The sequence below is a fragment of the Equus quagga genome, chromosome 12, assembly GCF_021613505.1.
Source record: "Equus quagga isolate Etosha38 chromosome 12, UCLA_HA_Equagga_1.0, whole genome shotgun sequence".
Lineage (NCBI taxonomy): Eukaryota > Metazoa > Chordata > Mammalia > Perissodactyla > Equidae > Equus > Equus quagga.
The window spans coordinates 16,077,832-16,095,153 of NC_060278.1; the positions used below are offsets into that span (position 1 = coordinate 16,077,832).

General features: G+C 41.6%; 1 protein-coding gene across 4 annotated transcripts in view; it reads right to left on the reverse strand.

The window, feature by feature from the left end:
- Window positions 1–16,370, reverse strand: part of CACNB2 (calcium voltage-gated channel auxiliary subunit beta 2) — a 351,929-nt gene extending 335,559 nt beyond the window's left edge. For 3 of the 4 annotated variants that reach the window (XM_046679148.1, XM_046679150.1, XM_046679147.1), the window contains exons 1-2: window positions 16,110–16,370; window positions 7,220–7,312 (exon numbers count right to left, since the gene is read on the reverse strand). In XM_046679148.1, coding sequence (XP_046535104.1) covers window positions 7,220–7,312; window positions 16,110–16,229 — 213 coding nt within the window. In that variant the 5' untranslated portion in view covers window positions 16,230–16,370. Of the gene's footprint in view, window positions 1–7,219; window positions 7,313–15,726 lie in introns of all 4 variants that reach the window. The other variant, XM_046679149.1, reaches the window with a different exon arrangement.
- Window positions 16,371–17,322: the final 952 nt, after the last annotated feature.

Below are 17,322 nucleotides of genomic sequence, written 5' to 3' on the forward strand. Positions count from 1 at the left end.
TCTCTCGAAAAGAACAGCACAAATGTTCTATCCTTCAATGCCAGGCAGCCCGGTTACTCCTATCTGCCTATTTTTCTTCCAGTAAATTAATTTACTCGCCTAGGTTCTGGTGCTAAAATAAACTACTCGTTCTTCTCCTTCGCTCCTTCTCTTTCTTCTCTCCTTCTTTTTTGACAGCAAACCTGATGGATTCTTTTTTTCTTGTTTTGCTAAATTTGGGAAGAAAGAGCTAAATTATATGAAAACAATTATCTTAATAGACTATAAATTAATGCAAGGAACTAAATGCAGCGGATTTAAAGAATGGTAGCTTTTCCAGGTTTATTATTACGATAAATGAAGTTCTCTTATTGATGCATCTGTTCACAACACAGAGCTGAAAAGTACAAAGAGTTTATGCTACAATCGAAGACAGCCTGGATATCTTAATTATCTTAATAATAAATCCAACATAACCACAGCTTTATGTATTAAACACCTTTTAGTATATAAACTATGTGAACAATAATCTTCATTAATTCTAATTACAGGGCCTAGAAGTCATGTTTAACACTGTCTGCATCTTAATAAATTAAAGTTAAAATGCCTATTTACCAAGCAAAGGCCCTAATGAACTGAAAAACCACTTCTAAAGAGGCCTAATGTAAAGCCAGGTGCCATCTACGCAGCTAACTTTACCCAGATTCACAATTAGAATGACTCAGTGGCCTACATCAGCCTCAACCAGACCTCAAAACTGACCAGCATGATGCTGTAGGTGATTCAGACTTGAGTTCACTTCCAAGTTTATTTTAAAAAAAAGAAAAGAAAGAAAGAAAAAAAGGACTTTCAGCATTCAAAAAAGTACGTGTTTCTTTGAGTTTTGCAGGAAGAAGGAAGAAATAGGAAGGAAAAATAGAAGGAAAAGAAATCTTTGGATTCTAAGTCTTTACTTCTCATTACCGACAAAAGTAGCAAAGTATGCTGAAATGGTGATACAAAGTGGGAATCTGGATAACTTTAGATGAAAGCAGTAAGGGAATGATGCTTTTTTTTTTTCTTTTATAATCATGATGCTAGGGAAAATTTACAATGCTGAAGATATCCACATCTTCCCATAAGAAAGTTAAAAGACGACTGACTTTGTATGCGTTCACCCTAAAAAGGCCTGTAGGAATCTTTCCCCAAGTCATCCTCAGTGGAAAGTCTTAAACACTTGTAACTGATTTCCCTTTATTCTCGGCCTTCGTTACAAGGGAGTGCAGCATAACCAATGAAAGCAGGAATCTGGAGTCAGCCTCCTAGATTCAAATTCTGACTCCAACCTCGTAAAGTGACTGTGGACAAGCTACTTCACCTCTCTGTTCCTCAATTTTCTCATCTGTAAAATGGGGCTACAGATAGAATACGCAGTATTACTCAATAAACATTAACTATTATTATTTCCTCTGCCATGGTCTTTTTCTTATTTAGATTTTAACTAATGTTCTAAATAGGCAATAATATTTATAAGGACTAATGATAAACTCTTCAATTGTACTTCCTAGAAACCAGGCACAGTTCAAGCAATTTATAACTTTTAACTCATGTAATCCTTACAACTAACATTCAAGGTTGTGACTATTTCCCAGATGAAAGTGCTGGAGCGCACAAAGATTAAGCCACTTGTCCAAAGGCCAACCAATAAATGGCAGAGGCAGAATTCAGACTCAGGGAGCCTGGCCTCAGAGTCCCAATACTTAACCAACACCCTGCTTCTTGAGGAAAACCATTTTAAATAAATCTCCTAACATCACAATTTACGTAAAAGCCAACTATGGAAATAATAAGTTCAGTATCGAGTGAACATATTTTGCATTCTAGTAAGATTTCAACTGCAACATATGGGAATGAGAGTTAAAAACAAACAGATAAACCACAATTAACTTTCCTTCCGATTACTGTGTGAGCAAATTTCAAGAAGGAATGAGTTCTGTCTGTGAAATGTTTGATATACAAGCTGAGCTAGGCCACCACTTACAACAAGCTTAGATAGAGCAGAACCAATAGCAACCTCGTTTCCCACAGCCCATGGGAAGCCCCACTAATATCTGCCACACGCAACCGATAACCCCTGTGGAAGTGGCCACATTGCAACACTGAGCAGGACTCAGCCCCTCCCCCGGCTCCAGCATGATGCTGGAGCCGGGGGAATTAACTAAGCTCATGAGGGAAGTCATCCTCCAACCCCCATCTCTGAAATATCACTGACTTTAGATTGATGATGTGAAGGACCAGAAGACTGGTTAATTAACTCATGGTGAACTAGTTAACAAAATGGAAGCTTCATCTAGCAATGCAAAAATTCCTTCATGGGAGCTGTTATTCTGCTTCAGGGCCTAAAGCAGAAATAATTAGCAGCAATTTTTCCTTAAGACTAATAATTTTTCTTAAAAAATAAGTTTAGTTGGAGCATCACAAACAAATGATGGCTAAAAATATACAACTAAAAGCTTGGAAAAAATTAAACCATGGGTAAATGCCATCTACCCTTTGACTTTGTAGCTTCTCTTCATGCTCATGTGCTAAGGTATTCCAACATGTTTCAACATATTCCAGCAAATAGCTACGATATGATTTTCATCAAATGGTCACAGACCTAATTACCAGGGTTAATGGGATGTTTACTACAAACAACGATAAAATAATATAACCTCTTTCATAACATAATCTCTTTCAGATTCTAAATATATATATATATATATATATATACACACATATATACCTCACACGATACTCCCTAGTTCCATCCACAGGTATCAGGGAATGGAAATTAATACCACAATGAGCTACCACTACACTGTCATAAGAATGACTAAAACAGGAACTGACCCCGTGGCCGAGTGGTTAAGTTCACGTGCTCCACTTTGGTGGCCCAGGGTTTCGCAGGTTCGGATCTTGGGCGTGGACATGGCACCGCTCATCAAGCCATGCTGAGGCAGCGTCCCACATGCCACAACCAGAAGGATCCACAACTAAAAATATGCAACTATGTACTGGGGGCTTTGGGGAGAAAAAGGAAAAGAACAAAACCTTTAAAAAAAAAAAAAAGAATGACTAAAACAAAAAACATTGACAATGCCAAGTGTTGGCAAGCATATGACGCAAAAGAAACTGTTATCCACTGCTTATGGGAGTGCAAACTGACTCAACCACTTTGGAAAACTGTTTTGCAGTGTTTACTTAAGTTGAACATATGCAACCAGCTGACCCGGCATTCCACTCGACTCATTGAACAAAAATGCATACATACAGGGCTAGCCCCAGTGGCCTAGTTGTTAAGTTCAGCACACTCCGCTTCCACAGCCCAGGTTCAGTTTCCAGGCAGGGATCTACACTGCTCTGTCACTGGCCATACTATGCTGGCAGCCCACATAGTAAAAAATAGAGGAAGATTGGCACAGATGTTAGCTCAGGGTGAATCTTCCTCAGAGGGGAAAAAAAAACCCAGTGCATACCTAAGTATACCAAAGGTACAAAGAGGAATGTGTATCTTAGCATTACTCTCAATAACCCTGACTGAAAACAACCCAACGTCTTGCAACAGTCAAGCGGATAAATTGATTCTGGTATATTTGTACAATGGAAGGCTGCACAGTAAAGAAAATTAACCAGTTACTGAAACATACTACACGGATAAATATAAGAATCATAAGGTCGAGTGAAAGAATTCAGACACAAAATGATTCCATTTCTATAAAACTCCAAAAACAGACGGAATGAATCTATGGTATCAGAAGAAAGGATAGTGGTTACTTTTAGCAAGAAAAGAGGAAATGATGACTGAGAAGGGGCAAAAGGAGGCATCTAAGTTGCTGGTAATGCCCATTTCTTGCCCTGGGTGGTCGTTACATAGGTGTGTTTCCCTTGTGAAATCTTATCAGACCGAACACTTAAGATTTGTGCCTTTTTCAGCATATACGCTACACGCCAATATATTTATTTTTAAAGCGAAAAAAAAATAGGCCTACTTCCAAGCCCAATTGTATGTATTTCTGTATTAGTCGGCTAGAGCTGTCATAACAGAAGACTACAGATCAGGGGCTTAAACAACAGAAACTTATTTTCTCACAGTTCTGGAGGCTGGAAATCCAAGATCAGGGTGCTGGCAGCGACGGTTTCTGGTGAGGTCTCTCTCCTCGGCTTGTAGATAGCCGTCTTCTCACTATGTCCTCACATGGCCGTTTCTCTGTGTGTGCACATTCTTGGTGTCTCTTCCTCATAAGAACACCAAGTCCCACGGGACTAGGACCCCACTCTTAGGGCCTCATTGAACCTTAATTGTCTCTGTAAAGACCCACCTCCATTGTGGGTTAAGGCTTCAACATATGAATTTTCAGGAGACACAATTCAGTCCATATCAAACTCTATGACATTCTCTCATTTACTAAAAAAAAATCTTTTAATTCTTTTTCTTTATGTAAAATTTTCACATTTTCAATCTCTAAAACTTTTAAATCTCATTATTATGAAGACTACCTAAATGTATGTAGTGTTTCCCAAATAGTTTTGACAGTCTTTATAAGTAACAGATTATTTGTAAAAATGTAATTCTAAGGTTTTCACAATTGTATGGAAATTATTTTTAATTCAAGGGCAGGAATAGAATCTGATTGTAAGATATTTTTACATAGAGCCTAGTTATGTTGAACGAACACCTTTCTGATACCAATTATCCATGTGCCCTAGCCACAGACAAGTAATGTATACCGATGCAAGTCACTTGCTTAAGAAAACATCGATTTATGATAAAAAGAAAACATTTAAAAGAGATTGCTTCAAATCATCTAATTTAACGTATTCTTATTGTTACTATCTACCATGCGTTTCTGCAAATACTCGACGAAACCATTTCTATTAAATATTTAGCTACATCATGATGGCTTTTGCTTATTCTCAAATGGTAGCAAAATATGAATGCAGTTTTAACAGAATAGAGATTAAATTACCAAAGGAAAAATGCAGTTTTTAACTCAGCATTCTCGCCAAAGACACAGGTTTTCCTTCTGTGACAGAAACAAGCGGGCCCCTCAGGTTCTGATGTCTGTGTAATTATTGACCCCAATCCAAGCCACAGCAAGCACCTCATTCTACTGAAATTCAAGGAGATGGGCCTTTATTTCAAGATGGGCCTTTAGGATAGATTTTTTTTGACTTCTTACATGTTCACATATGTTTTGGCAATATATATCTAAATTTGCATTAAGTAGTTTACCAGCTCTCTTTATCCATTTATAACTGTGTTTCAAGCATAGAATTTCACATACATCACCAAGAACACAAAGTCAAAAGAAAGTTATCACGAAGAAAAACAAACTCCAGTTAATTACACCACAGTGTGGCAATCTCTCCCAGTCTGATGAATTAAGTTCTCAAAACTCCATGAAAGGAGAGAATTCACAGCCAAAGAGACAACTGGAAAATAGGGTCCAGCGACTGCCTTTAAATGACATTTTTACAGAACTAAAATGAACAGAATGGGCTCTATCCTATTTATTTCTATTCACAATATCTTGCTCACTTGAAACATGTCAGTTTTTCTTTCCGTGCAATTTCGACAAGCTGCTTGTCATTTTGCATGGCTTTGCTGCAGCTATTATGAGTTCTAAGAACCTGTTTTGTTTCTGCTTCAGGTGCTCCAATGTTCAGCCCCGAGATGATGACTCAGAGTTGGGGAGCCTAGCTCCCCAGGTTCGATCTCCTTGTCCCACAGGCAGAATAAATATGGATGCTTGAAATGGAAAAGGCCTTGGGTAACTTTCCTTTAACTGACGCACCCAAGCCAAGTTACCATTTCTCAGGGCCCTTCACTCATACTCTGGACCTGAATTCTGCCCACACCAGCATCAGGCCAAACGCACACCTTCAGCACCTCTGACACCATTGGAACATTGCTCCAGGGCTGGGCCTCACTTGGCTTCATCTTCCTTTTTCTTTCCAAATATTTTTTAGCAAAAAAGCTCCACTCCTCCTTAACCAGTTCTCTTTTTCTAACTTCCTGCAACCAAAACAATTCCCAATTGGCATCGACCAGAACCAAAATGTTTCCAGTTGTCACAAGTTACTCAGAGCGCTTGATGTTGTAAGGAGGGAACTGATGGCTGGAGAAGGATCATCCTTTCTATCAGGAAAGTGTGAGGAGGCACCAACCAGCCAAGAACAAAAACCCCACTGATGCAACAGGTGAATAAGTTTAAGCTCAACTGGTTGCTAACTAACTGTAGGAGAGAGACTCGGGAGAAGGGATACAAGAAGGAGTGGGGAAAAATGGCTTTCCTTCCAAAAGAAATGGAGCAGATTTTCCAGTGGACAACCAACGTTTTGAAGAGCGAGCTGTCACTGACAAGATTATTTACAAGCGCACCGAGCAGAAAGTGGGAGCCCTTCAGCCAGGAAAGCAGGTTCTTTCTATCTAGCACTTTCCTCCCAAATTTCCTCTCCACTGAGAAGTGTCAGGTGAAGATACACACCCACCGACCTCTGATGAGACTTTAGTCTCTACACGGAACCTACCATCCTCAGAGGTGGCTGCCTCTCTGCTTCCTCTGGTAATTGACAGTCCTTTCTGTTACCATATACAAGAGTGCGTACACGTTAGGGACCCTGACGGTGCCTGTTTAGGGGGACAGTTCCAAACTGCTGGGCAGGAATACACCACACGTTAACTGAAAAGACGGCTATGTCTCCAAAGGCAGTTTAAATTATATCCCAAAGACATCACATGCCCTATGTAACCTGAGCAGCCTCATCCATTCCAAGACCAAGGACAATTTTCTCTTTTACAATCCAAGCCCAAAGCAAGAAGACGAAAACTCAAGCTAGAGCAACGCCAGTATCACAACTTCATAGCTGGCGCCATGGATGCCTGCTACCTGCCCCCTCCCCCGAAAAGACCCCCAAACCCGTAATCATTTCTGCTGGACTTCACTCATTCTGCTATGAAGAAATCCTTTATAATGAATTTTACACTTGTTTTTCCTAACTTGCCAGGGAAGAGTGTAAATATTACACACAGTCTCACTTAAAATTTAAATATATTAATTATGACACTAAACGGCACAATTTTCACTTCAACTAAAAGTTTAAGTACAATAAAACCATATAAATCTTAAGGATGATGGTGTAAAACCACCTTTTTTTAAAAAAAACTAAACTCACTTTAATATACTTCTCCAAATCGTGAATTTAAGAACTCTCTTACCTGACGAACGAAACTATTTGAGGTAGTGTCAGAAGAAGTGCTCCCATCCGATCCTTTAAATCTGTTTTTCCTTCTAGCTCCTTTTCCATATGACTACAAACGAGAAAAAAAAAAAAGGACAAACGAGATTGTTATTAGACCCTCTCACAGGAATCTCGGCCTAATTCTAGAAAATGTCAAAGACCAAAACAAGGAACGAATTCTCATCATATGAGCACTATTAACAAGTTATTCTTGGTGGAATCACAAATATTTATTTCAAATCAGTGAGTTTATAGGGAGAAGAGGTTTCCAGACAAAGTATTTAGTAACTGGTGAATTAAAACAAGTTCTGCTATCTGTTAGCATATCTATTGTCAAGAGGCAAAAGCAATTAAAGATAAAGCATTTAAAAATAAGCACTTAAGTGCAGGAAGGTCTGAGGCGATAGCAAGAGGGTGAGAGACAGGTAACTTGTCAAAACCTCTCAGCATGAATGCAATAGATTCAGGCATAATGAAATATTGTTTTCCAGTGGTACCGAGCATTCATCTTTTGCGTCTTGTCATGTTTTCATTTGTAATGCCACAGGTACTCATATATTGGAGTGGTACTTGCAAGAACCACATACGGTGGCTGAAGTACATTCTGGAATAGGAATTCCAATTCCCTTTGAATTTATATATACGTAGGTTCTAGACGGAACATGAATGAAGCGTGGTGCCCATCCTTCCTATTACTGGATGCATCTGGAGATTGCTTTGAGGGATGGTGATATAGCTATATAAGTGGGAGGGAATTATACGAAATTAAAATACTTTGTAAAATGTCCTGGCCCATTGTTGTAATGTATGAAAATCTTGCTCTTTAACAACTTAGTGATTTTGCTGAGAAGGCAAGAAAAATAAATTTTATGGAATAATAATAATAAAATAAGCATTTCAGAACAAGACGTTAAAGGCAAGAATTTGTTTCAATAATAAGATTGGGCCAAGCACAAACATCGACAAATAAACTTGATTTTTCTACTGCATCTACAGCTTATATTCAGAGCACTAAGAATAAATTCTGCATCCATCTATGTTTAACTCTACGCACAAAGTTATTGCAAATAATGAATATTAAAATATAAGTGAAAACACTGTGCTCTACAGTTACATATACAGAGGTTGGAATCCTGCTACAGCAGAACTGGAGCAAATTTCTTCACTTCTCCAAACATCAGTCTTTTCCTTCTTAAAATGGGATATTAACACTTACCTCACAGGGTTGTATTAAGTATTAAATGCAATAATATATTTATAGCTTTTAGTATAAGACCTAGCACATGGTAAAGGCTCAAAATAATATTTTAAAAACTGATACCCACATTAGGCTGAGAAGAGTGGAAACAAACCAGGCTACAGCGCATAAAGTGTTTAGAGTGATTACTCTCCAAGAGACTTCATTCGATTATCAGAATTCACAAAACTTACTTTTTCAAAATCACCATGTTTGGGTTTTGAAAATGCTACTTTGTTGCATTTTACATATTCACATGGTTTCCATTAAAATGGAACTATCTTATAAACCATAATATACGTAGCACTTAGGCAAGCTGAAATCCATTACAAACATTTGTGTTATGAGTAATTTAGATGAATTTGCAATCAGTGAGAGAGCCGTACAATCTTAAAGCAAAAATTTTTCTTAAATATGTTTGTCCTCTTCCAAGTATCTAAGGGATTTATATAATACAAATGTGTTTCCATGGCATTTAATTAACTCTCAACTTCATAAAAGGCAAGACAATCTAGGCTGGGCTTTCATAATGTATGATCCAAGGTTCTCCTCAGTTAACAGCTTATTCTTCTTACTTATGTAAACATTATTCAGTAAACTGTTGAAAAATAACATTCTTTCAACAATGATCTTCCTTTTCCAATTATTATGCAAAGGTTTGGACAGAAGTATCTTCCAAGGCCTATGAACGCTAAAATAAAGTATGAAAATTTCCATAAAATTAAAAAAAAAGATTACATTATTCCATATGGAAAAATACTTACTGCCTCAAAAGCATTTTTAAGGCCTAACAGGTTTCTTTAGGGGGGGATTGGGGCAAATCTATGTCAAATACACTATGTATCTTCACGAGGAGCATAAATTATCTCTGAGAACAAAGAAAATAGAACCTCATCTCATTATCTCATATCCTTCGAGTATCATTTTGAAACGGGTAAAGCTTCTCTGAAATTCGATTACTGTCATTGGTTTCCGATTTTTAATGATAAATATGTTTCACTATTCAGCTGCTTTGGTGTGTATGCTTTTTCACGGCTGCTCTCAATTGCACCATAGGCACTGTGAGAACCACACAATATTTAAGAGACTCAGTCCCAGGGGAAGCTCAGTTCTCTGCAAGAAATTAGACACATTTAAAAATGACATTGATTTTTCCAGGCCCCTGGGAATACGTTCATAAACGTTATTTCAGGTGTACTTAGCTACCAATGCAATATATATATAGTGCATTACTACAATTTTCAACTGTCCTGAGACACAATTTGCACCCTAAAAAGCTAGGGAACACTGAATCACATGCAAACTGGTGATAGTTTTGAGAAAAATATATTGTCTTTCAGTCACTTAAATTTATGAGGGATGATTTATTCAAAGCATTAACTTGTTTATGTCTTAATAATGTTATAGCAAATCCCTATTCATTCTACATCATATTTATTAAAAGCCAAAATAAATAGATATGCTTAATTACACCTCTATTCTGCTATTTTACTAATTTCAGCGGTCATTTCTCTCCTATTGTCTTCTTTTTAAATTTCTAAGTGTAAAGTGACTACTCAATGACTAGCTGTTTTTTTATAACAATATCCAGGATCAAGAAAAAAATTCAAGCATCTTTTGGAAAGCTAATAGTCCATTTTCATGGACTTTGAAAAATGTTTGTGAAAATTTATACCACCATTACAAAATGAAGTTTCCTTTTATCCAATGCATATTTAAAATTAAGTCCATCTTGCTAGGATTACTTGTTTATTAGCTACTCTAAATACTTGAAAATAAATGCTAGAGTGTTTCATATGAAGAAATTAAAAAAAAAAAGTTAAGGCCAAATTTCCTCCAAATGGAAAAAGACAGAAAAGATTAAGTATTCAAATATTTAGTTGACTAAATTTGGAAAAGAAGTATAGTTTTCTTACTTAATTTGCTACTTCAAATGCAGCTACTTTTACAACCAATGGTTTTTCTAAATATTTTTTAGCAACGCTAAACATACGAATACCTGATATAGGAGGCAGTTAACAATCAAAACCACCCAGGTTTGGCCAGAGTGCAAAGTGTAAACCATAATACTCTCCATGACATGTGAAGACCCCTAAGTTCTTCTTGGAACACAGTCCCGAAAAGTCACTAATTTCCACTCATTGCCTATTAGTTACATGCAGCTTAACAAAAACAAATTATGTCACCATAGCAAAAAGGACAAAAGAAAACCATATATTTAAATTCCTTTCCTTCTCCTAAAACATCAACTAAGCTAAGATTTCAGAGACTAGAAAAAAAAAAGATTTAAGCAATTGCCACAAATATATAAACGACTCGCTAAAAAGATAGCCCACATTCATCATGATGTTAATACCAGCTTGACGTGAATGAATGTCTTCTTTGAGAACTAAGTTTCAAAATTGGTCTGTGGTCTTAAAATCAGCAAATAAATGTTCACATTTCCACAGGTAGTTAAAATCTAATTTCTGTATGATTGAAGTAGACAGTAGGGGTTAATTAAAGAAGCTGTCAGATAACTGGGGATTTCAGCCCAGCCATGCACACGGAGTTGGCTCAGCAGGCCCCGGCGACAGCATTAAGAATGATGTCGCTTCTGTGGTTGATGGATATGGTGACGGTTGTAACTACAAATTGCTCCCCATGAGTGTAATGCGGATGCCTGAAATGAGTTTCATCCCTCTCAATTAGCATTCACTGATATTTATCCCTCTGAACTGGATGCTTTCCTCATCTTATGGTCCAAAGCAAAGAAAGCCAAAACTATCCAGAGAGGAATCAGACAGGAAACCTCATTTACCAATAGCTTAGTGTGAACGGGGTTGTCGGATCCTTCACTTCAGAAGAGTAACTGGGATTACCTCCCTACAAAAAGGGAAACATGAGCTGTTTTCCATAATGGATCAGTTTACACAAAAAGGGAATCAAGAGGCAGCGTACATAGAGCTCTTCTGGGGGTCTGGCAGGCAGAGAAGGGAGGAGGCCAGGAAGCAGAGAAACACCTAGTGGGGATGTGCAGGGGGCAGGGAAGGCAGGCGAAGGGCAGGGACCAACCTTGCCTCTTCACAATCTACCTCTAGCCAGGCTTGGAGAAAACTCTAAGACAGACCCAGGTACGCAAAGTGGTGTCATCATTAATTTTAACTCCCTGTCATTGTGAAAGTAAGTGTTACCCATATACTACTCGTACGATATAGACATGTCCCACAGTCACAAAACTGAACAGGGCTACCCCCTCTGCCCAGCAGAGTTAACATTTGGCTCAGCTTTTCTTGAAAAGACCAAGACTACAAACTGGATAATTCAAAGGGAGTAAATACAGCAACAGGTAGACGAAGTCTTTACATAAAAAGAAAGACAAAAAGAAAAGAAATGAAAACTCCGAGACCAACTAAACCACAAATCACTCAGCTAGTCAGACGTTATAGTTCGCGTTTTAGAACACACTCAGAAATTCTGATTGGCACGTTTTAAAATTTCTCCCATGATGCACCAGAACAAAAACACCAATCTGTTGGAAAGTGACCTAGGCTAGGAGTGAAGAGTTTAGCACAGCATAAAACACAGGACCGGTGACCACTAAGTTGGGTGACTGCAAAAGACTAAACTGTACCTCGGACCTAAGAATGTTTCCGGAACACAGTATTGACGTGGTTCAAGAGCCACAGGAGAGCGGCTGCTGCTCTTTTTAGATAAAGCTCGGTCGGTGCTACAGCGATGCAGGATGTTGCCATTACGGGGCTGTATTACTACAACTTGCTTGAAAAGCATCTGGCAAACTCCGCTGGGGTGGAACCAGCTGGGTTCTGTTGCTAGGAGCAAAACAAACAGGCCCTCTGGTTACTGTCTGTTCATTTTCAGGTGTAACTGGAGGTGCCGGTTACAATGTCTCTGAGGCCTAAAGTGCTAAGATCCTGCTCTTGTTGCTCGTCCATTTCCGCTTCTGTTGCCATCCTAGTCTGAATCCCTTTCACCTACTTCTCATCCACCCAGCCTTCCTACGGGTTCCAGTCAACTCCCCAGAGAATGACCAGGGCCATCCTTTAGACTCATGCTGTCCGACAGAAAGATAATATAAGCCACGTAGGTAACTGGAATTTGCTAGTAGCCACATGAAAAAAGTAAAAGGCAAGAGGTGAAATTAATGGTAATAATGTATTTTATTTAACCCAACATATCCAAAATACTATCACTGCAACACGTAATCACTATCAAAATGACTGAGACGCTGTGTGTTCCTTATTTCATATGAAGTCTCTGAAATCTGGTATTTTACATTTATAGCACAACTCAGTTCAGACCAGTCACATTTCAAGTGCTCAGAAGCCACAAGTGGTGACTACAGTGAACAGTACAGGTGGAGAGCTTTGAAGGTGAGTCCTACATTCGGGCCTTGACTTTGCAGCTAGACTGTGTCCCAGTTTGCACTGAAATTGTGCAACAGGTTACCTAAAAAGGTGATGCAATTTGCTTACATCAGAACTTGCAAGAATTTGCAGTTAGATTGCCCCTCACTTCTCAGGTAAGAAACATATCCATTTTATTTATGCCAGTGTGCTAGACGGAAGGGTTGGCATGTATGAGTTTGCCCCATCCCTAGGCAGGATTACTGACATCAAAAGGGAAAATGGGCAGAGTCTATGAATCTACTTCTTTTGCTTTGTTCATATAGAACTTGTCATATAATCCAGAGGCGAAATAGAAAGGATTCTTAAAAACCAATGAGTGCCTAGAGGTACCATTTGCAAATAAAAATTCCATTTCTAAGTAGAATTACTATTATGCAGTGTCACACAAAAGGGGGATGCTCCTCAGACAGCCTCCTTTCTCAGGCGGTTTTACTGCTGGCCTGGCCTGCCCAGAGAGATGGAATAGATGCCTTTGCCAAGTTTTCTCCAAGCCATGATGCCATGATTTATTAGAGATAAAATAAACAAGGCAATGTTTCCCTCAAATAACGGATGTGATATGAACACAATTCAAGGAAAACTGCTTTCATCGTTGGAAGGCAGAGAAAGCAAGGAGATGGATGTTGACGCAATCGAATCTTTATACCTCTTACCTGCTTATAATATCCATTCCTCCCTTACTGCTCCCTCTCCTGTATCTATGCAATCATTTGCCAGTTCCCATGGATTCAGTCTTTGAAATGTCTCATGCGCAGTCCTGTCATATCCATTATATTTTCTCTTTTTAGTTTAAGCCTTATTACCTCGTGTCCAAACTATTACATCCATCTCCCTTCTGGCAGTTTCACCTCTGGCCTCCTGAGACTTAACAGATTATCTTACAGAACATACTCAGGTGAATCTTCTGAAGGAGTGGTCATGTGGCTCCTTCACTGAACCCCTTCCACGGTTCTCTATTGTCCAATACACTGCAGGTTCCAAAACTTCCAAGTGTGGCCTCAAATTGCCTTATCATGCCTAACTACGCCCAATCTGTACTCTTCCACACTCTTTTCAAACTGGGGATTATAAATGTATCCTTCAAGACTCCTAGCTTCTGTGACTTTGTTTTCTGTATAGCCCTCCACCATGTCTCTGAACATCTCTGTTGAAATCTGACCCCTCTTCAAATGCGTTCTCAAGCGCCACCTCTTCCATGAAGTCTTTACAGATTACTCCAAATAGAATATTTGTGATCTTTACTCCTTGGAAACCTATAAGATTCAGTACTTCTCTGTAGTTCCATGCTATACAATTGTCACACACTGGTCCTACCTGCAGTCACTGGAATGTCAGGCAGAAATTGTGTCTTCTCACATCTGAATCATTTCCACATTGCAGCTGCCTAATACATATTTGCTGACTTACATTTCGCTACATAAATCAGCAAGTAAATGGGGACCTCTTATCTGAATGGTCATGCTTTCTGTCAGCCCTAACTTTGATCTCCACGAATTCAGGAACTCTATTTTTATCATAAGAATAAAAACTTAAAAAAAAAAAATCCCCGAAGGAAGATCAAAGAGAAAACAGGATCTACAATTCCTTTCCTCTATCAGTATTCAAGACCTTCATCCTGGAATAACCGAGGTCTCTGAGCATATTTCTCACTCTCCTCTAACCTGGTGTCTAGATAAAATCTGGAGTCTAGAACAAATGTAACATGTGTTGGTAAGGATTCAGGTCCTCTGGCTGAGGCTCAATGAAAATGTAGGTGGCTAGTTACCTGTCCCCTCTCTGCTTTGCATTCAAACAGCCCAAGGCAGATTAAAATCTAGCTGTTTTACCTCTACGAAAGAAATGGATTGCTAATTCTACAAGTTCTTAGTTTCTACGTTCTTCCTCCATCTCAAATCAAAGTGAATTCTATGTTTTAAGTGGCAAAAGAAAGTTAAATGAAGCTCCACTCTTATGCCACTGGAACTGCCGTTCTTAACAGTATGGAAACATCTAGAGCTGTCAATTTCCACCACCTATCAAAACAACAGCGGCAACAAAACGTCTGTAACCTTTATTACCTTGTCCCACTCCCGCTCCAATTGCTACAGTAAATAATACTCTAACATGCTCTCTCTTGAGCATGATGTATACATAATCTCACCACAGTTTACAATCTGGCAAATGTAGGCTTGAAATCAACAAGCCAATATCGTTAAGCTGAGAAGAGGCATTTCTCCAAAATGATGCTTGAAATGTAACCCTAAGCTCTTCCCATCACTCGCCAAGCAGCCCAAAGCTGGGAGTCTTAAGCCATGTCCCTGCTAGGATAAAAGTTGAGAGACTCCTTACCGCTGAGACCCGGAGGTGTCTGTAATCCAAACCGCACCTGCCAAAGCCTTACGTAAAAGCCACCTTACCATTGCCCAACGCCTACCCCTGACATCTCCTATTTCACAACCAGCAGCACACTGCAATTTTTCCAGAAATCGCTAATACTCATCAGAGAGAAAGGTGGTCCTTGAGCTCCCCGAAATGGCTAACATTTCAGGGGAAATGAAAAAAATAAAAAACTTTCGCGTCCCCAACTCGTTCATTTCTTAAGAGAAAGGAACAAGGGATCCAGGCAAACCTTGGCAAGTGCCCCGAGGGGAGCTGAGCTGTCAAAGTGGTGTAACGCCGCAGGTGCGGGAGGTGGTCGGGGCTGGCCCCGGGAGTCTGGGACAGAGCGCCCCCACTCCTGCCCACCCCTACCCCATCACATGCCGCCCACTCCCACCCCAGCTCAGAGCACGTCCAGAAGGGTCGGCGTCGGAGCAAGAGCTGCTGGAAACGGAGCCCCTCCCGCCCACCCAGACTCACGATCTTGAGCAGGTCCAGTCCACTCGCCTGGTTCATGTCTCTCCATGTGCCTCTCCCGGGAAGGGGCGAGGAGGGCTGACCGGAGCAGTCCGGGGGCAGCCTCTGAAGACCGGGAGGTCTCCCCCGCCCCTTCCCACTTGCTTTTCGGAAGCAGAGAAAAATGGAAGCCGGAGAAGAGCCAGGGAAAGGCGAAAAGGGGCAGGGTCACTGGCGCCAGGAGAGGAGAGTGGGTGGCAAAGGGCGAGGAAGGAGGAGGTGGCGGAGGAGACCCAGGCAGCAGGGAGCGGCAGGGTAGGGATGCTAGGAGAGGAGGCGCCCGGAGAGATGGAGGTCGGCGCCCGGGCGGCTCACAAAGAAAGGAGAAGGCGCTGCGCTCTCGCTACCTGTGCGGCCGCTCCGAGCGCCCCCGCGGGAGCCGCGTTCTCCAGCAGCTCCATCTGGATCTCCTGCGCCACCGCCGCCGCCGCTGTGGGAGGCGACTTGGACATGTCGCTTTGGACCATTGGCGAAAAGTCGGCTCGAAGCTAGCCGCCAGCCCCTCGCGGCGGGTCCCCTCCGCCCCTCCCCCGCCCCCCGCTCCGGGGGCCGCCCGGGGCTCGGCGCCGCGCTCGCCGGCTCTCAGGGCGCGGGACGGGGCCGGGCCATGTTGAAAAGCGAGACGCGGGGGAGCCGGGAGGCGGTGGCGCGGGCACGCGGCCGGGTGGCCGGGGAGAGGGGCTCCCTCCGCGGTGCGGCCGTGGCCGGGCAGGGCGAGCGCGGAGCGGCGGCGGCGGCGGCGGCGGCGGCGGGGATGGGAGCCGCAGGCGCCGGGGCAGGTCCTCGCCAAGAGGGAGGGAGCTCGCGGAGCGCGAGCCCAGGGGGAGGCGCGTCGGCAGGCGAGAGTGACAAGGCAACCCAAGCGCCGAAAAGTTCCCCGCAGGAGGCGCGGGCCGCGTGGGCGCCGGCCCAGCCGCTGCGCGTCGCCGTGGCACGCGCGCTGGAAAGTTTTCAAAGCCACGAAAGCGAGGCCTCGCGCCCGGGAGCTTCCTCTCTGGGCCGCCGAGCTGCACTCCCTCTGCTCCGCAGCCACCGCGCGGGAACCCTGGCAGCCTGCGGGCGGGAACAGGTCGCTCACTTCTGTGATGGGGGAGGCTCCGTTCCTAAACGGATTGTCTGAAATCTACGAAGGCCTCGGGCGCCCCGGAGAGCAAGTGTCTACAGAGGACATCCCTTGAGCCGTGGAAGGCGCGGATGATGGCAGGAATGAGGAGCTAGCAAAGAAATGGGGCTGATAACCTGAGGATTGCTGTCCCGTCGGAATCTGCAGCTGACCTATCTACGAGGTCCGGATCGACCACTTCCAAACCCTACTCCGAAGTTTTTCCTTTATGACTCCCGTTTGTCTTCATCTTTGCAAAAGAGCACCAGTTAGTCACCGAATTGGACTTTTCCTACAGAGCTGAGAAGTCTTAGTATCACATTTTGGACAAACTAAGCACTTCCTTAAGATCCTGAGCTCTCGATAAGAGAGTAATGGCCATAGCAAGAATGTTTCATTTAGAGCATTCCATTCAGATATTCCAAATAAGACACTTTTTAATATGATAGGGTACTTCT